Source organism: Hemicordylus capensis, chromosome 2 (genome assembly GCF_027244095.1).
Source record: "Hemicordylus capensis ecotype Gifberg chromosome 2, rHemCap1.1.pri, whole genome shotgun sequence".
Taxonomy (NCBI): domain Eukaryota; kingdom Metazoa; phylum Chordata; class Lepidosauria; order Squamata; family Cordylidae; genus Hemicordylus; species Hemicordylus capensis.
The window spans coordinates 163,225,428-163,251,517 of NC_069658.1; the positions used below are offsets into that span (position 1 = coordinate 163,225,428).

A 26,090-nucleotide genomic window follows, 5' to 3' on the forward strand; every position below is an offset into this window, starting at 1 on the left:
AAGAAGACAGCACGTAGCAAGCATAGGATGAAAGAAGTCCTGTGGAATGTGCAGGGCTTTGGGGAGTAGTGAGGGGGAAGGGAGGCAGGCCAAAGCTTAGGCTCGATTTGAAGTGATTCCATCAAACAGGGCCAAAGTAGATTGGATTGCTCCCCTGAAGCATCAAACTGAATTGAGAACACATCTGAAGCACCAAGGTGATCCCCAAATCAAATCAGTGCTGATTTACTTGGCCCTGCTATCTAGCCCAGCATCCTGTTGCCCACAATGACCAAACAGAAGTCTACAAGCAGGAGGGAGAGGCCATATGCTATCTCTAGGCTCAGTAGGGTGCTGAATGGCAGTTGTGGGGAGAAACAGTGGAAGAAGGGAGGTATGCCTTCAAGACCAATATCCACGGATAGATGTGTCCTCCATGAATTTGTCTAATCCTGTTTTAAAGCCATCTAAACTAGAGACCATCAATACACCTTGTGGCAGCAAATTCCAAAGACTGATTAAGTGCTGCTGTGTGCATGAATACAGGGAAACCTCGCTATCTGCAGATCCAACACCCATGCTTTTGTGTCTCTGCTGTCAAGTCATTGACAGCCGACCTCGGCTTACGTAGGGAAAAAAGGTGAAGAATGGGTTTATTTTGCATGTTCAGGGTGGCTGGAAACGATCTCCAAAGTCATTTCCGGCTGCCACTTTGGGAGTAGGGGCCATTTTGTAGCTCTTTTTTAAAAAGAAGACAAATGACCATTTTGGGACTAGCGGAGGTATGGGGGTGGCGGTTTCCCTGGAAGGCTGAAGACTTTGATAGGGCACTTACTTTTGCTATTTCCCCTCATTTCCTCCCATTTTTGCCCTTTCCCTAGCCTCCAGGAACCTAAGCCCCGGATTCCCAATGCCACAATACCCTGCTATCTGTGGTTCCAATATCCACGGTCTGTGGAGAATGGAACCCCTGTGGATAATGGGGTTCACCTGGAAGTCCTTTTGTCTGTCCTGAATCGTATGCCGATCTGTTTCATTCAATGACTCCTGATCATTTTTTTTTTAAGTCCAGCAGGCGGGGCAGGCAGGGCACGTGCCCCGGGTGCCACCCCGGCGGGTCATGTGGCGGGGTGCCAAAAAGTGGCATCCCCTCCCGCCCGCCCCCCCCCCGGATCGCCCACCGAGTTAAATTATATTAAAGCCTCACCTGGGGGATGGCTAAAAACAGGGGACAGGGCTGAGGAGATAAGGAAGCTAAAGGACAGGCAGCCCGCAGGCAAGGAGGCTGAAGGAAGGGGGTATAGCAGACAGTGAACTAAGGGCCGAACTACGTGTAGCGGCATGAGTTTTGGGTGGTATATAAGTCTGGTAAATAAATAAATGTGACAACAAGCACGTGATTAGCCCTTGTGTGCCAGCTGTACAGCAGGGAAGGGGAGTCTGGCCTGGGGCCATGGTGTGTGGGACAGGGCTGAACTCTTTGCCGCTGCCACAGTTCCCATCCAGATCAGGCCCTCCATAAGGCTGCTCTTTGCCCTGGGAAAGAAGTTCCCATTGGCTTCAGGTGGATGATCTTCATTGGGACTGTAGCGTGAAGGGAAATGGTTACGTATCCCCTTGCTGGACATCACTGTCCTGATTCTGGGCACCCTGTCAGATACTGTGTTAACTTTTAAAACAACAACAACAATTGTGGGGCCATACGGTGCAATACATTGACGCTCACACAAACATGGCCCTAAAAGCATAGGCTGTGAACTCAGAAATTCTCAGTCATAGCTAAGTTGAGATTTGGACTTACTGGTTGGCCTCCTAAGATAGTAGTTTAGATTCATTTAGCTTCCAGTCCCCATCTGCAATATCAAGAGTATTGAATAATAATGCTGATTATAATCCAAACTGTGCTTTGGATCTCAGAGACTGCTCAGGGCTGAATATCACATACTTCCTCTGCTTGCAAATGCCACCCGCAGTTTGACACAGAAACCGGACAAAGAGCGGTTCTTTCAAAGTTCTGCTTTAATAACCGGAATCTGATGGAGGATGGTTGTTGTAGGGTCACTGGGAGAAGTTCTTTAAAACGGTCAAAGTGTTAAAACAATACTAGTTAAAGTGAAATAACTTGTCCCAAAACCCATCTCTGTTGATCAGGCAAAATAAAAGAAGAAAGGCAGCACAGGAAGGTCTTTTATTGTCACAAGCACACTTGTAGTCGCAAGTGGAGCAAACAAAACCATGATCTACGACAGATCATCATTCTCGGAACTCTGCTTGTTTTTTCAGTAAGATTGCTTAAATCTTAAATCGTGAAGCACCAATGTGTGAAGCAGAGAAGTGTGAAAGAACAAGGAGAGAGGAGAGGAGAGCTGGTCTTGTGGTAGCAAGCATGACTTATCCTGTTAGCTAAGCAGGGTCTGCCCTGGTTGCATATGAATGGCAGACTAGAAGTGTGAGCACTGTAAAATATTCCCCTCAGGGGATGGAGGTGCTCTGGGAAGAGCACAAGGTTCCAACTTCCAAGTTCCCTCCCTGGCTTTTCAAGATAGGGCTGGAAGAGAGATTCCTGCCTGCAACCTTGGAGAAGCCGCTGCCAGTCTGTGAAGACAATACTGAAGCTAGATAGGTCAATGGTCTGACTCAGTATATAGCAGCTTCCTATGTTCCTATGTAACAAGTGACACAAAACTAAATGGCCATTCATTCTCAATTGATTTATTAATCATCAGCTTGGAGAACCTCCAGCTCTCGGCAGCTGCTAGATGTGATGGGCTTAGTGCTACCATGTGTGTCCAGGCAGGCACTAGATGGCCCGGTCCAGACCTTTCTAAACTGGAACCAGGACCGGCCTTAGGGGTGGGCAAGGCAACTGGTTGCCCAGGGTGTCAACTTTAAGCAAGTGCAAAGAGCTGAGTTTGCACAAGCCACACAACTTGGCAACACTGAAAGACAAACCTGAGGGGTGTGTGTATGTGTGCGTGTGCATGCCAAAAGCACTCCTCTCTCCTCAAAGGCGCTGTGTATGATAGGGCCAGCCCTGCTCAGAGTACAGAGTAGTTAGCTTGTAAATATTTCCAAAAACAAATATGCAACACTCTGCGTGCAGGAGCGTGTATGTGGATGAACTAGGGGGGAAGGAAGAAGTTGGAAGATGCGGCAAGTCGTAAGAGTCTAGGTCAGGGCTGCACAACTCAAATGCCCTAGTGGGCCAGAACCATACACAACTGGGCATGAAAGGACGGAGGTCAAGTTTTAGCACATTACATTAAAATTAAAAATATTGTTAGTTACTTGTGGCCCTATTCCCCCTATCAACAGACCCATAGTTTTAACCAAGAAATAGTGGCCAGAAAATAGGTCCTGTCCCTGCTCAGTCAGTGGGACCCCTGGAGTGCAAACCAGCCCAAAATAAATGCCAAGTCCTCTCCTCTCCCTAAATTGTCGCTTCCAGGCTGCAATGCTAGGCATGCTTACATGGGAGTAAGCCTCACTGGGTACACCATGGAACATATTTCTGAGAAACCATGCATAGGATGGTGCTATAAGGCAGTTTTCAGCTCCTATGTTGCTGCAGGATACCTGGGGGCCAGTAAAATAGTCCCTGCAGGCCGAATCCGGCCACCGGGCCTTATGTTGTGCAAGCCTGGTCTAGGTGGATGCACACACACCTGCCCTCTTGTGCCTTAGCCAGATTGATTTCCAGATGGAAAGGGAGAAGATGTAGACATGCTGCTGACCCAAATGGAACCTCCCCTCCTGGACAATGGCAGAGAAATCCCTGCTGTGAGAAAAACCCATTTTTGTGGTTTTTTGGTCAGTATCCCTGCCCTGCCAGAGCACTACAGACTGCATGTGCAATTCTGTCTTCCCAAGACGTGTCTGAATGGGAGTCTAGACATACCATCCTTGCTTCTCCTTATGCTGTTTAGAACCATATTTCTTTAGGGGCTCCATTTTGTATTGCTATTGCCTTCTTGGCTAAATGCTCTGGAATCTAACATATAGATGAAAATCATAGTCCATTGCCCTCTGCAGCACAGTGGACTATCAAGTTTTCATCTATATCTTAAATGGCAACTTGGATCACATTTTATTTCCCAACTCTGGATTTAGAGAGCCATCCCTTTTATTTGCCATTATGAGGGCATGTTATTCTGAATTATGTTCTCCCACAACTTACCTGGGTGCTCAAATGCATTCCCAGTTATACCTCAGAACGAAAGAACTGTTGGGAATTCTCTCTGGTAAGAGATACTCTTCTAATATAGCAGAGTGCACAGAGGCACAACACAGCGGAGTCTGCCCAGGCATGCGTGTATGCTAAGAGTAAAATAACTTGGAGCCAGTTCATCGTTTCAGATCAATATATGGAGCATTTATTAGTGAACTCCATTCTAGATAGTAAAGTGGAGAGATAGTATCTCTACTCTATCTCGATAGCTGGATGCAGATGGATTCTACATCTCTGCATACATAGTGCAGGGAGAGAGGAGCTTGCGTTGCATGTTGCAAGGGAGAAGGGAAGGAGGAGGAAAGGAAGAGGAAGTGGCCAGGCAGGCAGGAAGTCAGTCCCTGAGAGTAGCAATCTACATACCAAAGGGATAATCTCAGAGCAGTAGAGAAAGGATGACCAATGTCTTGACCTCTCTAGCCCTCTGACCCACTAGTATGTCCTCCTGTGTCACTGAGACATGAGACAGTGCAAAGTCCTTCACTTCCAACAAGAACTTTAGTCTTGCAGAAGCATTATGAAGAATTGGTAGACGTGCATTTTACAAAATGTGCCCTCACTTGACTTGTATTTCCATCTCTGAATAAAGTGCTTCTTTTCACTCTTCCCTTCTTTTTCTCCTCTTCCCCCGCTCTGCCTCCCCCCACCCCCACCTTTCCTGAAATATGTGGGACTGATCTGCTCAGATTCCGAGGTGGCTTGGATGTTACGAGAGGTCAGACAGGAACAGAGTCTGTCTACACCAATTTCCGGGGCAAGGAGATCATGTTCCATGTCTCTACAAAGCTACCCTTCACAGAGGGAGATGCCCAGCAGGTACCTGGTGCTTCGTGGCGCTTAGGGAGCTGCAAACTGTGGACGGGGTGGAAGAGAGAGTGATGTATGAGCATCTAGACTGGTAGCGACATATAGATATTTTAGTGTTGATGGAGCAAGCTGGGAGTGGGGTTTAGAATGGATTCAGGTTTTCAACTGAGATGGGAGGCCGGGGGGGGGGGGGCGTTAAGTAGGCCATGTTGGGCTGTTTGCTGTTTGGAAGGATAACTCCCTCTCTTGTGTGCTTCCTTCCAGCTTCAGCGGAAGCGCCACATTGGGAACGATATTGTGGCCATTGTCTTCCACGATGAAAATACTCCCTTTGTCCATGACATGATTGCCTCCAATTTCCTGCATGCCTATGTGGTCGTGCAGCTTCATCACCATGCCCTTGGGGAGACTCTCTACAAGGTAAAATGCACACCTGGGAGCCATAAACAGTTCAAAAGTAGCACCTGCTGCATCTCTGAACTTTTTCCGTTGCCTTAGCTCCTTGCTCCTGGCCACTAGGCCTGTGTAAATATTTGGCTCCAAGTAGCCAAAGTCAGATAATCCTCCGGGCCAAAGTCAAAGAACCCTTCCGAAGTGACTATCCCCATTGCCCACCTGCTCTCAATGTTGTGCTGTTCCCCGCAGTGGTGGAGACCCTTAAAGATGCCGCTGGATGCTCTGGCAAACTCCAGTGGCATCTGGGAAGGCACGCAGGGAGCACTGGAAAGTGAGGAGTCCATGGGAAAGCACGGGAAGGATTCCACTTCCCAGACATTGCTGCAGCTCACCAGGGCACCTACTGGCCACGGTGGGGCTCTTCTGCTGTATTAGCAGCAGGGAGCGGCAGTCACGTGCCTGTATAATAGGGTCTTAATCTAAGTTGCACTTTGTCCCTCAAGAGGCAGGGATCAGATTGCTTTGTCATTGCTTAAAAGATGTGGAAGTGAAGCCTTTCGTGCTCACTGGTTCTGTGTATTTTGTTGAGAATGGCCAGTGTATCATGTGTGTGCCATTCTCCACCAATGCACAGTGTGGTGCTTGTTGTCCTCTGCTATCCTTAGTACCGAATTGACTTCTGTGATCACACTGGTAACGCTGACTCTGATTGGTGATAATGTGACCCATTCTTGTTTGGGGACAAGAACCTGGATAATGGCAGGCCGGTTAGTTTCTTAGTGCTGCAGAAGCACCCAGCACAAATCCTGGAAGGAACAAGAGTGGGAGGAAAGGTTGCCGAGGTGTTTTGCCACTCTGGTCTGCGATCTCTTTGGAAAAGCTAAGGAGGCTGTTCACACGAGCAGCCTGGATAGAGCTGCTTGTGTGGAGCACCGGCGGTCAGAGCCGATCTTGGCGCTGCCCTGCCGGGTAGCCGAATTTCTGTCCTGGGGCTATTCTCGGGGTAGACTGGTACCCTGGTCATGTGTCTGCTGGGGCTGCCTGGGGTGGAAATGCCCCCAATGTGCCTGGCTCCTTGCGCAATGCATTGAGGGGTTTCTGGAGGCCAGGCTGTGTTCCCCAGGCTGCTCCTCCAGATGGCTGTGCTGCCATGAGCAGCACGGCATGTGTGGGCCTGTGAGTTGTGCAGTCCCGGAAACAGTAAAGATCATCTGGGGAAAAGGTCAGATCGATCCTGCCTCCCCCCGACCGCACCCTCCTTGCCCTGCTCACAGGTTGTGAGAATGACCTGAAGGAGTTCCCTGATGAAGAGAAATGCCGCTGATCTGATCTCTTTAGAGTTATCAAGGCATTTTTAGAGCACTGCCTAGTAAACCACAAATAAGCCATCATATATTATTATTATTTCTCTGTGTAAACCGCTTTGGAAACTTTTGTTGAAAAGTGGTATATCAGTATTTGTTGTGGTGGTAGTAAATTTGCCGGTTAGCTGGGAATCAATGCAAAGATATTACAGTGAGGTGGGAGAAAGAATTGGCAAAGGCAAGGATTATGTGCAAAGGAAAACTTTCAAGTTGGAATTAAATAGCCAACAGTGTTGTTCTTGAATAGCACAGTGCTGAATAGCACAGGGTGTTTTTTGGCATGAGAGTTGCCATTTTGGAGGGGAATGGAGAGAGTCATCAAAGTCACTCTGCATGCAAAATGGATCCATTTCCTGCTGCTCTGAGGCTCCAGACCCTGCCCTACACAAAGAGCCTTTCCACACAAGCAGTGTGGAGAGCCTTACCGGGCTCTGTGGGGGGAGAGTGGGCTGAGCAAGGAGCCAGGAGCCGACCCTGGGCGGCCAGATTGGCTGCCCACACAACTCTGGGCTCTGTCACGAAGCCAGGAGGGGCGGAGGGGATCGGAGGCTGCCCGGCTCCTGGAAGTCCCAGGATGCCCCATGCAAGTGCACGGGGCATTCTGGGGAGACCCCCGAGGCCGGAAGGCTGCTTGTATGTAGCCTCCCGGTCAGGGGTCTACTCATGTGTTGCTGCGCCCAGTAAAACAGGGTTAGCAGAGTGCTAACGTGGGGGGAACTTAAGCGGGCTAAGTGAAGTAGTTTATTTAGGAAATGCCTCAGAGAGCTAGGAAAGGCCTTCATGCCAAGGCCTTTCCTAGCTTCTTGCTACATTAGGAAGGAAAAGGAGGAAGAGGAAGTCTGTCTCTCAGGTGAGAGAATGAAACCTGAGACTATCAGCCTAAGAAAGGGAAAGTAGAGTAGAAAAAGTGTAGTCAGATATGGGGCTCCCTTGCTCATGATCTCTACCCCTCGTGCCCCTAAGGGTCAATAGGGTTACTGGGCTAAGAGCTGATGCCATCAGGAGCTGCATCTCCTCACACTTCTGGGTCTCCTCCACACAGTTTCTAACTGGTCAAAGACCAAAGAAGAGAAGTATTTATAATAGAACTTGGTAGGAGTTTGCAGTTGAAGGTGGACATCCTTGACTTTTCTAGATGCCAGAGGTGTGATTTTTTTTTTAAAGCTTCTGCATAACTTCCTAAGCCGCCATTTTACCCACTATCCAGATCCTTGCGTGGGCACCCATGCTCCTTCCTATCATGGTTTGAGTCTCTGGCCACATGTTGAGCATGGACTTTGTGCACGGGCGTAGCAAGGTTGGAGTGGGCCCATAGACAAGATTTAAAAATGCCCCCCCCCCCCGAAGCTCAGCTCATGAAGTAAAGAAATCTTAAATGAGGCTGAATAGTGGTAACAAAAAGCATAGTAAAAGTCTACACACACACACACACACACACACACACACACACACACACACACACACATATATATCCTATTTTTAAAGGGCTTTGTAAATTGTGGACGATGCAAGTCATTTAAATGGTCCTAGAGAAAGACATGCTGTTCTGCTAGCTCCAGGTCTTAACATTCACATCAATTTCGGAGGATGAATACAACTGAATGAAGCCCAGGTGGGTGTGGGGCTGGGGGAGTCAGTCATGTGACTTGCCTCTGGGGGGCCCCCAGACAACTGTCTCCCCTTGCCCTATTATAGTTACGCCCCTGACTTTGCGTGATTTTTCATAGTGCTCCCTGCCACCCAGCTCTTGGGTTCTGAGAAGAATCTGTCCCTTTTTCATTTCTGCTGAAGGGACATACGCTATGCCAAGTGCTGGCTGGGAGGTGGTGCTGTGAAAATGGGGCAAGGTCTGTGCTCAGCATGTAGCCAGAGAGTCAATGGAGCCCACACAAGCCGATGCTTGCATCTGGACAGTGGGCGAGATGGCATTAGGAAGTTGTGTGGAAGCTTTGAAAAGCCTTCATTTTACTGCTCTCTGGAAAAGCCCCTTGTCTCCGCTTTCACCTTGCTTCTCAGTCTTAGAGTCAGAGTTTGCTCGCATGGCAGGACCTCGTTTTCTGTGTGCAGAGGCTGTTTTTGTGTGGGGGGAGCATTCAGACATGCATGTAGCCTCTAACCTGCAGCCCAGGGAAAAGGTTCCTCTGTGAATTGACTGATTGTGTAAACTAGCCCTCCTATATATATATACACACAGACTTGCCTTGTTTTCTGTCCTTCTGACTCGTCAGTCTGTCTGTCCTTGTGTCCTCTTTGTTCTCTGACATGGGGGCCTTCTCTTTCTGGAGCAGGAGCGGACCCGCAGTGCTCTTCTCGAGAGTCTTTATGAGGAGCTGCAGATCCGGAGCCGCAGCATGATGGGCTTGGCCTCTGGAGATGATGACAAGATAGAGAATGGGGGTGGTGGCTTCTTTGAGAATTTCAAGGTGAGAGAACAGACACTTCGTTCCTTTTAGTGTAATGGTGTGTTTCTCCATTTCTTGTTGTTCTGGAGAATATATACAGTAACAACGGCAGACTTGGGAGTATTGAAAGCACTTCACAGAAGTCCTCTTGGTTATTTCCTCTGCAAGGTAGGTTTGTAACACTTCCTCCAAGTTGTCGGTGTAAGGGGGAGGAGGGTTGAGGCCAAGGCCAAGAGACGGGGCTTACCCAAGGCAAAGGACTTCCCTGGCTCAGAGTTCAGACTTTCCAGCCACCACTCTGCTACACTTTTGCAGTACCTGATTTCCAAACGTCTGCTCTTGGAAGGCTACCCATAGAAAATACTTCCACATGTCTAGCTGCTTTTTGCGGGCAAGTTGTTAAGACTGGGGAAGCTATTGCACCAAGTTCTGGGGTCGCAGTGCAAGTTCTTCAAGAGGTCTCTTCCTTTCTCTCCCCAATGCCTGCACACTTTACAGTACTCCTAACTTGTACAACTTGCACTCTCCCTGTCTTACTATAAAAAATTTACAATGAATGGAGGGGATGCCTATTCTGTCGAATAATATTAGAAATGAAGAGTGAGGGAGGTCTGACATGCCATGATGTAAGCAACTTAGTCCGGTTTCATTGGTAGCTGTCTCCCACTACAGTCCAGGAGCAGGCAGAACAGGTTTTTGGGGTGCATGGTCTGGTGCATGGTCTGGGAAGCAGGACCCCAGCCCTTGCCTATCATGACACCGAAATGCCATGATAACCCCAGGCAACGTGCCTCATTGTGAGCGGGAGGATTTGCATGGAACTTGTTGCAAGTGTGAATAGGATCAAGGCTGGAGGATTTCATACCCTGTTTTGTACAATGCTGGGGGAGTCCACAAGAAGAACCTTTGCATCAGCCGCAGTTGTCAACTAAAGTGTTGTGTCCTGGATCTGGGCACATCCACAGCCTTTGGGCACATCCAAGTTTGTAACTTGTCACATCACCTTGCAGCCACCTAATTGCGCAGCAGGGAAGTAACGTGCCTAGGGAGCACGAGGTTGCTGTTTCGAATCCCCACTGGTATGTTTGCAAGACTAGTATGGGAAACACCTGTATTGGGCAGCAGAGAAATAGGAAGGTGCTGAAAGGCATCATCTCACACTGTGCGGGAGATGGCAATGCTAAACCCCTCCTGTATTCTACCCAAGACAACCACAGCAAGAAAGAGAGGTTTCTAGTCCCTCCCGGTAGTTGTAGATATTCCTCTATATTCCAAGCTTCTTTTTCATCCGAAAAGAGAAGCCTGGTAAGAGGAAGTCAAAAGCAACCTTGAAGAAGAGAGATGCTTTTTTCATACTTACAAGCCCCTCATGGCAGTTGCAGCTTCTCCTGCAGAAAGCTCCTGTTCCACCCATCAGCAATGGCAGCTAAATCAAGCCTCCATGGGCAGAGACAGTATTCTTCGGAAGACCAACTGCTGACTACCAAATACCGCAGAACCATCACCTTAAAGGGGTGTGGGGGGGGCCTAATATTCATTCTCTCTGGCCTTAGGATTTTTTAAAAAAAGACTCTGAGCCTCCATCTGTTACCGGCAGTGACCAGCCAATTGCACACAGACAGGCAGGTGGGGAAACAGCCCTCCCTTCTTGTTTGTCCCCAGCATTTGGTATTCAGCAGCATACTGCCTCTGCCCATGGAGGCTTGATCTAGTGGTCAGTACTGCTGGTGGAACAGGCAGGAGGAGCTTTGAGTGGGGAGAGAGAAGTGGATGGAGGTGTGGGAGTGGCTTGTAGCACCCCCACCTTTTGGAGGGCCCAGCTGCCCCTGGCACAGGAAGGGACACAATGGTTTTGCAAGACCAACACACAAAATTAGGAACTAGGTCAGTGGTTCCCAACCTGGGTTCCTCCAGATGTTGTTGAACTAAACTCCCAGCATCCCCAGCCATAATAAATTGTAGCCAGGAATGATGGGAGTTGTCGTTCAGCAACATCGGGAAGAACCCAGGCTGGGAACCACGGATCTAGATTAAAGGGAGGGAGGGGGTGCATCAGTGGGAGGAGGGATGCTGTTCTTATGAGCATGTTCTGGTCTGCTCCTCCTTCTCTCGCTACATCTCCTGCTAGCTCTGCTCCACCTGGACTTGAGAGTGCTGTGAGCCAGACTGCAATGCAAGGGTGATGGAGCTGAGGGAGCTAATTGAGCCCAGAAAAGAATCAAGTAGGGAGTAACCTAATGGTCCAGTGGGGAACTAACATGCCTAGGGAGCAAGAGGTTGTTGGGTTGAATCCCTGCTGGTATATTTCCCAGACTAGGGAAGCACCTATACTGGGCAGCAGCGATATAGGAAGATGCTGAAAGGGATCATCTCATACTGTGTGGGAGAAGGCAATGGTAAACCCCTCCTGTATTCTACCAAAGAAAACCGCAGGGCTCTGTGGTTGCCAGGAGTCGACACTGACTCGATGGCACAACTTTACTTTAAGAGGAGATAGCAGCCAAGTCTTCTAAATAGCAGCATGGGGGAAGAAGAATTCGGCTCATTTGTTTTGGCAGGAAGCAGCCTACCTGCTAGTCATGATGAGGTCAGATGCCACTACTGTCCGAGTGCCTTGCCTCGGGGATGGGATCACATATCTGCTATTCTTGATGATTTCTGGAGTGTAAAAGGCAGGAGCTTGAAAGAAATGAGAATATTGGACAGGAAATGATGTAATGCCCTGAAGCATGCAACTCCTGCTTTTTCATGATGGTTGGCAATCATTTAGCACTCCTCCAAAAGGTGCAGAGTTTCAGGGGCAGCACTAAAGGGTTTAATTTCCTTTGGATGGAAAAGAACACAGGAGACTTCTCTTGTCTTGGTAGTAATTGCTTCATTTACAAATATGCAAGCAGAGTATTATGAAAGCAAACGAATGTTCTTCTAGCAACAGCAGATCCAGTAACCCTCAGTCAGAACCTCAGAGAGAGCCTGTGTGTCCCAAAGATGCTTCAGCCAATTTATCGTTCTGTTTCTCCTGGGCGCTTTCCAAACTAGCTGCTCAACAGCAGCAAAATGCCTCTGTTCAGCAAGTTGTATTCGGAACGTAAACAGCAGGGAGAGCAGTCTTGCAGAAACTAACCACCTGAAAAAACAGCAACTTTCTTAAACCGGATATACAACGTCATAGCACTATATCGCAGTGATTAAATTCAAAACAAGGCACTGGAAATGTGAATGGCAGGCACCCTGCTGTCCGCATAGGGACTGCGGTGTCACGACGCAGGAAGTGTGGAAGCACACTTCAGAGATACGCCGTGACCCCGTTGCAGGGTCTAATCTGGAAAGTGCCCTGGATTCAAACTATAAACTGGTTCCAAATTGTTTTCCCTGTGCCCTGCCAACAGTTAGAAGGTATTGCCTTTCCAATTCTGATGGCTATTGCATTCCATGGACTGGAGAGAGACTTACAGATGGAACATTAAACATCCTTCTGCTGTTTAGATCCCTGACTCCTTGGTTAGACACAATAATAATTATCCCTCTCTCACTGCACTAGAATGATGAGGGGTCATCCCATGAAACTGAATGCTGATCAATTTAGGACCAACAAGATGAGGTACTTTTTTTACACAGCACATAATTAATCTATGGAATCCTCTGCCATGGGATGTGGTGATGGCCACTAGCTTAGATAAATCCAGGGAGGAGAGGGCTATCAACGGCTACTGATCTGAGGGCTATAAGCCACCTCTAGCCTAAGAGGCAAAAGAAATACCTAAATACCAGTTGCAGGGGAGCAACAGAAGGAGAAAGGGCATGCCTTCATCTCTTGTCTGTGGACCTCTCAGAGGCATTTGGTGGGCCACTCTGTGAAATAGGATGCTGGACTAGATAGGGGCCTTGGGCTTGATCCAGCAGGGCTGTTCTTATGTTCTTATGAGGATAGACACATACACAGTAATCAAGATGACCAAACGTACAGCAAGACTTGTAGCCCAGTCACCCAATGGCGATGTTTCCCACAATGTTACAATCATCCCAAAAACAGTGATGTAGGAAGGAATGCAGATACGTTGCAATAGAAAAGCCAAAAAATGTCCTATCCTAAGGAAACCCATCTTATGCAATATGTGTACATTACAAAAGTGCAGTATGTATTCCCGTATTCTGCACAATTTTGTTCTGATTTTGCTAGAAGCACTGAGCCATGCAAGGCATTGGAGCCCCCTTTCCTAGCCCACGAGCATTCTACTTGTACCTCTGCCCCCGTTCCCTCTAGCTAGCCTGGCTTTGGGTATCTCATGAGTAGGCGTTGCCTGCTTGACTGATCTGGCCAGCTCTAAGGCTCTGAAACCTGCTTTTCTGTTCACAGAGATGATCAGGATGCTGAATTCCTGCCAATACCAGCAGCTTGTCTGGATTTGCACAGAACTGTGGCGCTCTGAGTAGGCCCTCCTACTGCAGGCGTGTCCATAGCACATATCTAGACCAGGGCCAGACAACTTCCTGCCCTCCAGCTGCTGTTGGACTACAATTCCCATCATCCCTAGCCACAGTGGCCAGTAGTCAGGGATGATCATGAGAGTTGTACTCCAACAGCTGGAAGGCTGCAGCCCTAATCTAGAGAGTGCATTTTAAACCCCTCAACAAGCTCCATCAGACCCTGTGGTACTTCTGCAGGAGATGCTGATATTTCCGCTTAGCTCTAGCTAGGGAAAGGGATCAGGCAAGAATCAATGAGGCAATCTGCATTACTGGCTTTTCACTAAGAAAATGAGGATGGGAAGCAGCAGGGCAAAGGGTCTCTTTCTGTGATGGACTCTTTCCCTGCCTCTGATCTGGAGAGAAAAAAAGCATAATCAATACCCTCATTCAGGGTATCATTTGTTGGGATGCACCACTGTGGAGTGTGGGGAATGCGGGAGCACTGAATCTAGTGGCAGACCATATCTAGTCCACCGACTTCAATGGGTTTTATATTCATTTTCCCAGGGAACCCTTAGAAATGTAATTGTTTCCCCCCTGGAGTGAGAATGGAACCTCTCCAGTGCATGAGATTATTGATCCTGTAACATGTGAAATGTCTATCTGAGGAAAGAGGCACCTCTTCCCAATGGCACCAAATTAGTTCCCAAGCTGGCCACCCTGTTTAGCGAAACTCAGGGCTGACAAAAACCAAGGAGGCTGGCCACAAGCTCTTCGTGACATCTGCTCTTGTGATATAGGTGCTGCAGTCCACAGCACATCCTGTAACCTGCCGCTGTTTAGTGCTCTACGTCTTGGGGCTTTTTGCAATATAGACACATCCCAAATTCTTCTCTCCTTTGTAGAAGATCTGTCCCACTCAGGTCTGGTGCTTATTGATGGCCCTTATGTATAATAACTGACTCTGCTTACTGCTTGTGCTGTACATGATACTAGTCCATGGCTAAAGTTTCAGTCCTAAGGGCATTTTCACTTGAAAGCAGATTCCATTCAAAGCAAGGAGACTGAACCACAAATGTGCTTAGAACTGGGGTACAAGCAGGAATGGGCTCTAGAGCTGGTAAGATTCTGGACTGCATGACTTCTGTGGCAGGTGAACATTTGAATGACTTTTCACTTAACAAAACAGAACCACCTCCCTCTATCTAGTATACTAGAGTCACAGGGCAAGGGTTTTGCTGAACTTGACTGCCTTATATCCTAATATTGTGGATGCATGGTTGGGTTTTGTTTTGTTTGCTGCAGGGTGGGCCGCATTCAGAAATGCAATCCTCCACCTGCAGTTTAAAGTGGCATAATTTTGCCACATCAGCACGAACAAAAGCGAAAAATGACTCACAAAGAAAAGTAGCATAAACAAAATAAAGCCCCTTGAACTAAACTAGGTACCCCCCTCTACGATAACTGAGCAATAACTGAAAACACGGGAACAAAGAATGAACAGAACAAGGACAGGCTGAAACATGAAAGGTTGAATAAGTCTTAAGTACGGACACTGTCTGCGATAGGCAATGTTGCTGACAGTGTTGACTTAGGAACCGCGTCGGCTTGATCTAGGGCTCGAGATAACCAGCAGCCAATCAGGCTTTCCTGACTCAGCATTTCTATTGCCTCTTCTGTGAGATCTTGCGGTTGCGTGTCTCCCACTGAGCCTTTCTCTTGAGATGTCTTCTTAACACAGGTGAAATTCCAGCTTCCTCCTGATCAGTCTCCTCAGCCCTCATCTCTGCCAGCTGTTCAGATTGCTCTGTCTGCTGCCGTCCCAGCTCAGCTCCAGAGTCTGTTCTCACAGCCAAATCCTGCTGCTGTGCCTCTGAGCCTGTACTCCCAACCGGGTTCTCCCGCTCCTCCTCGGACTCTTCTGACTCAGAGGGCTGGGCCATGACATTGCCCCATGTATACCTGCCTGCCTTTGGTATGTCATCGAGCAAAGCAAAGCAAGTGTGAAAAGAGATAAAGTATTGCTTATTCTACAAAGATATTCTAAAGTGGCCTGGACACATTTCTTGGTACCCCTAGAAAAGATCATAAATAATTGAATTAGAGTGATTTTTCAAATTAGCTGTTTTCTTTCATTAGTATCACACATGTCTCCAATTGTGCCTCCAGTCATTCCACCTATTGAAATGGAGAAAAGCAGTCACTCTGCTGTTTGGTATCATTGTGTGTCCCACAATGAACATGGACCAGAGAGAGCAAAGGAGAGAGTTGTCTGAGGAGATCAGAAAGAAAATTATAGACAAGCATGTTAAAGACAAAGGCTATAAGACCATCTCCAAGCAGTTTGATGTTCCTGTGACAACAGTTGCAAATATTATTAAGAAGTTCAAGGTCCATGGGATTGTAGCCAAGCTCCCTGGACGCGGCCACAAGAGGAAAATCGACCCCAGAATGGGCAGAAGGATAGTGAGAATGGTAGACAAAAAGCCAAGGACAACTTCCAAAGAGATACAAGCTGAACTCCAAGGTTAAGGTCCATCAGTGTCTGATCGCACCATCCATCACTTTTTGTGTGACAGTGGGGCCAATGGAAGAAGAGCCAGGAGGACTCCACTGTTGAAAGAAAAGCATAAAAAGCCAGACTGGAATTTGCTCAAATGCATATTGACAAGCTACAATGCTTCTGGGAGAATGTCCTTTGGACAGATGAGACAAAACTGGAGCTTTTTGGCAAGTCACATCAGTTCTATGTCCACAGATGAAAAAATGAAGCTTTCAAAGAAAAGAACACCCTACCTACTGTGAAACATGGAGGAGGCTCAGTTATGTTTTGGTGCTGCTTTGATGTGTCTGGCACGGGGTGCCTTGAGTCTGTGCAGGGAACAATGAAATCTTCAGACTATCAAGACATTCTGGAGCGAAACGTATTGCCCAGTATCAGAAAGCTCTGTCTCAGTCGCAGGTCATGGATCCTCCAACAGGATAATGACCCAAAACACACAGCTAAAAGCATCCAAGAATGGCTAAGGACAAAACATTGGGCTCCCATCATGGCCCCACAGTCTCTTGAAGTGTGCATACTTCATTAGTGGGGATGTTGGCCACTGTATCTTTCCCAGCCAGAAGAAAAGCAACTGGATAGAATGTTTTTGATCAAGCAAAGGGCCTATAGGGAAGGCGTTAATCACCCCCTCCCTCAATGCTACTGCTCTGATCAAATTTAAATTAGGAACATAGGAAGCTGCCATATACTGAGTCAGACCATTGGTCTATCTAGCTCACTCAGTATTGTCTTCACAGACTGGCAGCAGCTTCTCCAAGGTTGCAGGCAGGAATCTCTCTCAGCCCTATCTTGGAGAAGCCAGGGAGGGAACTTGGAACCTTCTCCTCTTCCCAGAGCGGCTCCATACCCGGAGGGGAATATCTTACAGTGCTCACACATCAAGTCTCCCATTCAGATGCAACCAGGGCAGACCCTGCTTGGCTAAGGGGACAAGTTTTGCTTGCTACCACAAGACCAGCTTCCCCCCTTGGCAGCATTAAAGTAAGAGAGATTTCTCTTGCATCACTTCTCATTTGACCCTCCACTGTGACAGTGGAGTCTACAAACCAAAGTTGCAGCTGGCCTGCCTTGCTCTCCAAGAGTAATGCTCAGTTTTAGTTGCAAAGCTCAGTTTTAGTTGCAAAGAAAGTACGTGTGTGTGTGTGTGTGTGTGTGCATCCCTTCTCCTTAGAGTCATGAGGGCTGGAATATCTAAATCGGATCCACCTTCTATTATGTCAAACTTGTGTCTTGTCTGACTGTCCATGAGAATGGATGGGGAGCAGTACAAAGCCAAATTTCTGGCTACATGTAACAATTTCTGGCGTACTCCTAACGACTAGGGTGCATTTGCCCTTCTTCAGCTTAGTTGGAAAGAACAAATGGACAAAGCCAAGAGAGATTTAAATGACCTTTAAACAAAACAACAACAACAACCCTCTTCCCTACCAGTCAGGTTTCCTCTCTCTATGGTACCACTAAACACATAATTGCAGAGAGGAAATGTGACTATGTGGCTCTTCTGACAGATTAGCCCGTATCAATATTGTGGTGTCTCACAAGCAGAGAACTGGAAATTGCTGTGATGTTTGTAGTGCAAGGAATAATTCTAGAAAATTGTGCTGTTTGCTACAGAAAAGGGTCAAGAATCCTTGAGATCACTAGTCAAACTAGTGAAAAGGGGAGTCATTTCTCTGGCCTTGAGCTTCTGGAGAATCTAAATGGTCCCTACACAGCCTGGGCTGGAGGAGCGTCTGCTGATGAGCCTTATAGAAATTGCTAGCTCTTTTGGAAGGACTCCTGGCTCTATGTAGTAAACTGTTTCTCATTTCTCCTTAGCAAAGACGTTGCTGAAAGAATACAGAAGGTACTGGAGAGTCCAGGACCCTTCTTTGACCTCAAGTCAGATGGTTCCTCCAGTCCCAGTTCCCCAGAATTCCCTAACAGGAAGAGCAAGTGAGTTCAGACAAAATATTGCTGTGAAGGGAGAGGCTGGAAAAGGTTTCAGTAGAGCATAGAAAAATTGGTCATCCCTACCGTGTTGCTACCTACCAATACAGAAGACATTGGCTGACATGATGTGCAGCCCACCAGCCTCTGTAAGGATGCGTTGTGGGGCTCTTGCAGTCGCAGACTTCAAAGGAAGCTCCAAGGTTGCCCTGAGGCAGCATCTGCGGAAGCTATGTTTCCACAGGTTTCCCCAGTTGGCACTTCCTCTCAGGGCTGCAGAGCCCCACAGTGGATCCTCCTTATGGAGGTGGTAAGCTGCGCACCATGTCAGCCACTGAGCATAGTAGTTAGAGGCTTGAGCAGTTCTGCTCTGACAGAACAGGCTTTAAGATCTGTATACAACAGGAAAGCTTTGTTGTAGAGATGTGCGTGAAATGGATTTTGCATTCCAAGCTCGGAATGGAATGCAAAATTCCTGGAAAGTTCTGTCCGAACAACCAGTCGTGTCAGTTGTTCCGACGGAATGACCCTGTTTTGAGTCAGAACGCTCCGAGCACCATTTTCGACTCCAAAATGGTGGTGCTGACCACAAAAATGGCTGCCATGTGTGTGCAGAGGCCAGAAGAGTGCCATTTTGCTTGAATGTTTTGAGCTCGAGTTATTCTGTTCTGAGATCATTTGAAGGCACTCTGCTCTGAGCTCGGAACACTTGAAATGGCTGGTTCCCAGTCAGAATGATCCATTCTGCATATCCCTATTTCTCTTTGTAAACCGCCCTGAGCCATTTTTGGAAGGGCAGTATAGAAATTGAATTATTATTATTATTATTATTATTATTATTATTATTATTATTCCTAGGTTGTTGTAAGGGAATGTAACATTTGTTGATCCTGTGTTATTACAAGGGTGATGACTGGGGCTCCTGAGCATTCTGGGGAGCCTCTGAGCAATGTCATTTTCCTTGTAGGAAAAACCTTGTGGAAGGGGATTATTTCAGCCTGGCTAAAAAGCCCACACAGATCTCTACAGAAACCACTTGCCCCACTTGTTACCCCTGCTTACTTGGCAAAGAAGCACCTTTTAACATGGTGATTCTCTTTATTTAGCAGGGGGAGAGTAACTGGCCCTATCCACCCTCCAGCACAGTACTTCCAGTGACTGTTGCTGCTGTCTCTCTTAAGGAGCAGCAGCAGAGAATCAAATAAATGCCTGGGCAAAAAGGCAAGATTTGACCTTTTTTTCTAAAAGCTGTGATCGAAACTGAGGAGCGAAAAGCCACCGGGAGAGCATTCCAGAGTCTGGGGGCAGCAACAGAAAAGGCCCTGTCCAGCGTGCACGACAACAGTGTCTCCCTCATTGTTGGCACCCGGAGCAGAGCCCCCTCAGATGATCTCGTCAAGCGGGCAGCAACCCTTGGGAGCAGGCGGTCCATCAGGTATCCCGGGCCCAAACCATTTAGGGCTTTAAAGGTCAATAACAGCACCTTGAATTGGACCCGGAAACAAACTGGTAGCCAGGGCAGCTCTTTCAAAATGGGTGTGGTGTGCTCCCACCGGGCAGCTCCGGATAAAACCCTAGCTGCCGCATTTTGCACTAGCTGCAGTTTCCGGATAGTCTTCAAGGCAGCCCCACGTAGAGCATGTTACAGTAATCCAGCCTTGACGTGACTAAGGCATGGGTAACTGTGGCCAGATCTGCCTTCTTGAGAAAGGGACGCAGCTGGTGCACCAGCCGAAGCCGTGCAAAGGCACCCCTGGCCACTGCCTCCACCTGAGCTTCCAAAAGCAGAGCCAGGTCCAGTAATACCCCCAAGCTGCGTACTTGTTCCATTCAAGGGGAGGACAACTCCATCCAGAACCGGTAAAATCTCCTCATCCCGATTGGCTCTCCTACTGACCAACATTACCTCCGTCTTGTCTGGATTCAATTTCAGTTTATTAGCCCACATCCAACCCATCACGGCCTCCAGACCCTGATTCAGGACATCCACCGCCTCCCTAGGATCAGGTGACAAGGAGAGATAGAGCTGAATGTCATCCGCATATTGCTGACAACTCCATCCAAGTCCCCGGATAACCTCTCCCAGCGGTTTCATGTAGATGTTAAACAGCATGGGGGATAAGACCGAACCCTGCGGGACCCCACAGGCCAATGGCCACGGAGCCGAGCAGTAGTCCCCCAGTACCACCTTCTGGACCCTCCCTCCAAGAAAGGACCAGAACCACTGCAACACAGTACCTCCGATTCCCATACTCGAGAGGCGGCCCAGAAGGATACCATGGTAGATGGTATCGAACGCCGCCGAGAGGTCCAGCAGAACCAACAGGGACACACTCCCCCTGACTAGTTCCCGGCATAGGTCATCCACTAGAGCAACCAAGGCAGTCTCAGTCCCATATCCGGGGCGAAAGCCAGATTGAAGAGGGTCCAGATAATCCGTATCATCCAAGACCCTCTGCAGCTGGGACACCACCACACGCTCTATCACCTTGCCCAAAAAGGGCAGATTAGAGACCAGTCTTGTTGTTCAGGTTGGAGGAATCAAGGGAGGGCTTTTTTAATAATGGTGTCACCATCGTCTCCTTGAGGCATGATGGCATCTTGCCCTCCCTTAATGAGGCATTGATAATCACCTCCAACCATCTACCTGCCCCCTCCCTGGCAGCTTTATTAGCCATGAAGGACAAGGGTCAAGAGCACACAATGTCACCCGTACACTGCCCAGCATATGATAGCAGGAGGGGTGTGTGTTCCATTTCATAATTCATGGGACTCCTCAGATCTATGGAATTTCACTGTACATACATGTATATGTATATGTATGTGACTGTAGGGGACCAAGAGTCAAGTAGGCTAAACCTCTTAGCAGATGAAGTTCATTCTCTAAAGACAAAGTCTGAGACACACATGATAACATATGGGACGATTTTGAAACTCAGTTAAGTGGACTAACAAAACAGAAGATAGTTGAAATCTAATTGACCTATCTAGTCAGTGGGTCAGGAATGTTGAGCAGGATGCCAATAGTGGGGCCCAAAGCCTCTCCTGGAAGCCAATCTCTTGATCAGATGCAAGCTGGGCACATCAAGTTGGAGACTTTTACATATTAAGTAGCCACTCTGGCAGATGGGTGGGGTGGGTGTACAGCTCTGCCAGACAGAAGCCGGAAGGCCTTGACAGCAGGTTAAGCCGGCACTCCAGCCTGCCCCAGTCTCAAGCCAGTTAAGAGGCAAACCCACACCAGGGTAACCAAACTAGGGTCATGGGAGGTAACAGGAAGTCCAAGGCCATTCCATCTGCCTTGCCAGGGCTCACCAACTGGCCCCTCTGCCTCCTGTGGAGCTTCCAGCCTAGATGAGGAGCAGCCTGCTTGTTTGCTGCCAAGTTCTAGCTGGCTGGTTGCCAGCCCCCAGATTGCTGAATATTACCACCTGTCGCCTGCCCTGGGAGCTGCTTGTGGGAGGAGTGGCTGTTGGGGATTGTTGGTTTAAAAGCAAGGAGGCCCGCCAAAGGTGTAGCCATCGGGCCGCTTATAGGTGGCCGCCAATGGGGGTCAGCCTTTGGGGCTGGGCCTTTGAGGGTGGGACTGAGGGCTGGAGGGTTGGGCTGTGCCAGGCCTTTTGCAGGTATGTGTTTGGGCTCTCTTGAATGGGATGGTGCTGGGGGTGCACCCAGCGGTTCTAGAGCAGCTATTACTGTGGTGGGGGGGGTAGAAGAACTGGCACTGGCAGAGCAGCTGGCCATTACAGGGGAAGAGAAATCAGTAATTGAGTAACTGTTTCCACTTCCAACTGCTTTGTCAACTCTCAGGCCTCGGGGAGGCCAATATCCTCATTGAGGCTGGCTTGTCATAGTTGTCAGCAGCCATGACAACTATGGGCCTATCCCAATTAGTTTCAGAACCAGCTCATGTTGCCAGCCACGCACTCGATTTGGTCTTTTGTTCGGATCAGGGGGGTGTTCCGTGGGTGGGAGATCCTGTGGCTTCCCCATTGTCATGGATGGTCCACTTTCTGGTAAAGGTTGGTCTCACAGCCACAATCCACCGTGCAGGGGTGGTGGACCTATTCGGATGGTCCGTCCAAAAAGGCTGCTGGACCCAGTAGGATTTCCAAAGGCCTTGGAGGATTTTGATGTTGGTGCGATCAGTGATTCTGTTGATGCCCTGGTGGGAACCTGGAACAGAGAACTCATCAGGGGAGTAGACACGATCACTCCTAAGCATCGCTTCCAAACTGCTTCAAAAATGGCCCCTGAGTACACTGAGGAGTTGTGGGGGCTGAAGCAGTTGGGTAGGCGAGAAGAGCACAAGTGGTGGAGAACTCGGTTTGTATCACACAGGATGCAGCATGTGACCCATTTGAAGACTTATGTGGTGGCGGTGCTGGGAGTGAAAAAGATTTTGGTCTGCGTGCATCACGACTGCAGGTTCGCGCTCAGCGGAGCTATCCCGGATTGTGAGGAGTTTGGTTTCTGCTCCTTCTACCTCAAATCCATCCCCGGGGTCGTTCTGCTGTGATGCTTTTAATGGGTTCTTTGTGAACAAGATCTCCTGTATTTGGGCCGACTTGGACTCCACTATTTCTTCAGGGTCTATGGAGGAGGTGTCCAGTGATCCCTCTTGCAGTATTAGATTGGATCAGTTTCAATCGGACTCCTGAGGATATGGACAAGCTGCTTGGGGTGGTGTGGCCTACCACCTGTTCTCTGGATCCTTGCCCAACTTGGCTGCTTCTATCTAGCAGGGAGATTGTTGGAGGTGACCTAGTTAATATAAATGCATCACTGAAGGAGGGTAGGGTGCCTCCTTGTCTGAAGGAGGCAATGGTTAGACCACTTAAGAAGCCTTCCCTGAACCCCTTAGTGATAGATAGTTACAGGCCAATCTCCCTTGATTGGGCAAGGTGATTGAGAAGGTGGTGGTCGGCCAGCTCCAGGCAGTCTTGAAGGAAACTGATTATCTAGGGGATCGCTCCCAAAGACAAGACAGACCCAAGATGGTGTCTGTCCAAAGCTTGAGACATCTGAATACATCATCATTCACAACAAGCCAGCCAGGTAGTCCGGCAGTACAACTCCATATTAGGCCATCAGGCTTACAATACTACCATTGTTAAAGGAGTGCTTATGCAGCCTCTAGGAGGCAGTTCAGATACCAGCATCATCACCTCTCCTGACCAGCAGGCCAGAACAAAGCAAGGCATAGAGAATGCATATTATGTTGCAGGTTGCAAGGTCTGCTTAGTATGAGAACCAAAGCATACTAAGCAGGTTCTTTCCCACTGACATACGTTCAGGAATACAAGATGGAGGGGACTCTCTTCAGCTACCATCCAAATGGTGTAGCAAGAGCTCAGTTCTCCATTAACAACATACCCTAGGGTCAATACAGAGAGATCAATATGAAATGCTTAGATTCACACGTTCAAAGGCTGCAGGGGTGCCGCTTTAAGAGTGGGGAAGGGTACACTTACCGCTCCCACCACTTCCTCCTGCCGGGGTAGTTTGCTTAGAAAGCTCATTGGGGCAGCAGCGTATCTCCCTGCCACCCCATTGCCCCCATTGGCCGGACATCCCTGATGTGCCTGCGCGCACCAGCATGCACACACGCCCACGTGTGCAGGAGGGTCAGGGACTTCCAGCCATATCCGGCCAACGGGGTGGCAGGGAGGTATGCTGCCGCCTCGATTAGCTTTCTAAACAAAGGACGCCGGCAGAGGGAAGTGGCAGGAAGGGTAAGGGCACCCTCCCCCACTCTTAAAGCGGCACCCCTGCCGCCTTTGAACTGCCCCGCCACGGTTCCATGCGCATCCCTCATCCTAACTGCCCCTCTGCACTCTGGGACAATAAAATCCTAGGGTGCAAATGCTGTGTGTGGGATAAGCTAATCATCTCTCGTTCATTCAATATTCCTGATTCCACTTGACTGCCTTGTCCTTGCATACCACACTTTCCCTTGGATTCTAAAGCACGTACTCTTCCATATCACCCCTCCACACACGCTGCAAAACCCTGTTTAAACATTCAGATGATCACCATTTACACCTGACATGTCTGCATATCCTTGAATGACCTAGAGATGGGTACTTTTGTGACAAGGCTTCGTGACAAGGCTCCAGTCTTATCACATGTAGAAGGGGTGCTGCTGGACTGAGGTTCATCTGAACCAGCTCTGTCTTTTAACGGGATTGTTAGTTCCGTGTTTAGGCATAAAGTGCTCCCACCATAATTTTCCCTGACTCAGATATTTATTTCAGAAATACATATCTGTCTGCAGACTGTAAAATACAATATTTAAAATAAAATTAAAATATGAAAATATTTATAAATAATTGGGGGGGGAGGACTTTGATTGAAAACAATCTTAAGCATACCTAATGTTTTAGGCTACCTTTGATTGAATTATTCTGCTTCTCAAAATAATATATCTGTTTGCCTGGAATACAGACTAGGATAGTGTATATCCGTGGAAATGGCAGAAAACCCATCGATATTTGTTCTAGCTTTTTGTTTTCTCGGAAGTCTTTCTACATATTTTTGATGTGTGCTACTTGTAGCATCACAATGTTTGCTTTCCCCTTCAAAACTTGACAAATATCGATTTCATCCATTTGACCGTTGAATGTACACCAGCCATGTTGATTGATATACACTTGATTATACCAGTCTCTTAAAAGAGATTAAAACTGGTTGTTGTTTTTTTTTAAATTGGGGGAAAATCCTAATGATACCTATGTTTTAGAATATCTCAGGGCTTCCGTCCTCTATCCTACTCCCTTTGAGTGCTACTCTCTAGTTCCACAACACTGTGGAGTTCTGCAGCCCAATCATGAGATGCAACAGTTGGAACTGGGAAATCACACCTGAGCATGCTGGGAGAAGGGGGACGGACTTGAGCTACTTGAAAATCACCTGAGATTTCCTGTCTATCAGGAGCAAGGAGTGGAAGTTAACCCTTTGTGAGCCATGACCTCCTACTTGGAGGGAGAAAAGAAGCCACTTGGCTCATTTGACACCCTCCCCTTCCCTAGCTCGCAAACAGGGCCACGTCTGATGTCACTCAGGGTGTGTGGCTAAGACACTAGGTGTGGCCCCTGATTGGTGGTGGTCCGGGTTCTTCGAATCCGTTTGCTCAATGGTGGCTCCGCCCCTGATCCAACTACCACTTCCCAACTGCACTGATAGTTAGCTGAGAAGTGCTGTTACCTCTCGCTGCACTTGTTGGAAGTGAAGGGCTTTGCGCTGTCTCTTGCCTCAAAGACAGTGGAGGACAGACTAGTGAGTCAGAGGACTAGAGGGTCAAGACATTGGTCATCCGTTCTCTACTGCTCTATCCCTTTGAAACTGAGATTGCTACTCTCAGGGACACTTCCTACCTGCCTGCCTTGTCACTTCCTCTCTCCCTTCCTTCTCCCTTGCAACATGCAAACTCCTCTCTCCCTGCACCATGTGTGCAGAGATGCAGAATCCATCTGCATCCAGCTAGATAGATAGAGATCCTATCTCTTCACTTTCCTATCTAGAATGGAGTTCTTTAATCAATACTCCTGATATTGGTTTGAAACTATGAACTGGCTCCAAGTTATTTTACTCTCAGCATACACGCATGCCTAAGCAAATTCCGCTGTGTTGTGCCTCTGTGCACTCTGCTGTCATGAATAAGGGTTTCTCCTTCCAGAGGGAATTCCCAACAGCACTGGTGATTCCTTGCTGCGTATGTCAGCTTGATTAATTTCATGTGTTACATTATTGTGAAATAGAAAAGAATAGAAAACATTACACAATTGAAACAATCTAGGTCTCAATATTCTACTACCAGAAATATATGACTACCCCACTTAATATGTCATCCTTTCTTTCTATCTATAATTCAGAAATCTATTCAACACATTGAGATTATTGTTATTCCTTCTTATCCACCCTTCTACATAAGAGGTAAATTTCAAGAAGTTAAGAATACCCTAGCTATTATTTTTCCCATTATTTAATAATTGGAGTTGCTTTTTGTTTCC

The 26,090-nt window shown here is 48.0% G+C and overlaps 1 protein-coding gene across 1 annotated transcript in view; it reads left to right on the top strand.

Annotated features, from left to right (window-relative positions):
• Nucleotides 1-26,090, top strand: part of LOC128346658 (rap1 GTPase-activating protein 1-like) — a 33,028-nt gene that overhangs the window by 2,518 nt on the left and 4,420 nt on the right. The window contains exons 2-5 of the mRNA XM_053300181.1: nt 4,894-5,023; nt 5,279-5,434; nt 9,063-9,197; nt 17,968-18,084. Of these exons, the coding sequence (XP_053156156.1) occupies nt 4,894-5,023; nt 5,279-5,434; nt 9,063-9,197; nt 17,968-17,982 (436 nt within the window). The 3' untranslated portion in view covers nt 17,983-18,084. The remainder of the gene's footprint in view (nt 1-4,893; nt 5,024-5,278; nt 5,435-9,062; nt 9,198-17,967; nt 18,085-26,090) is intronic.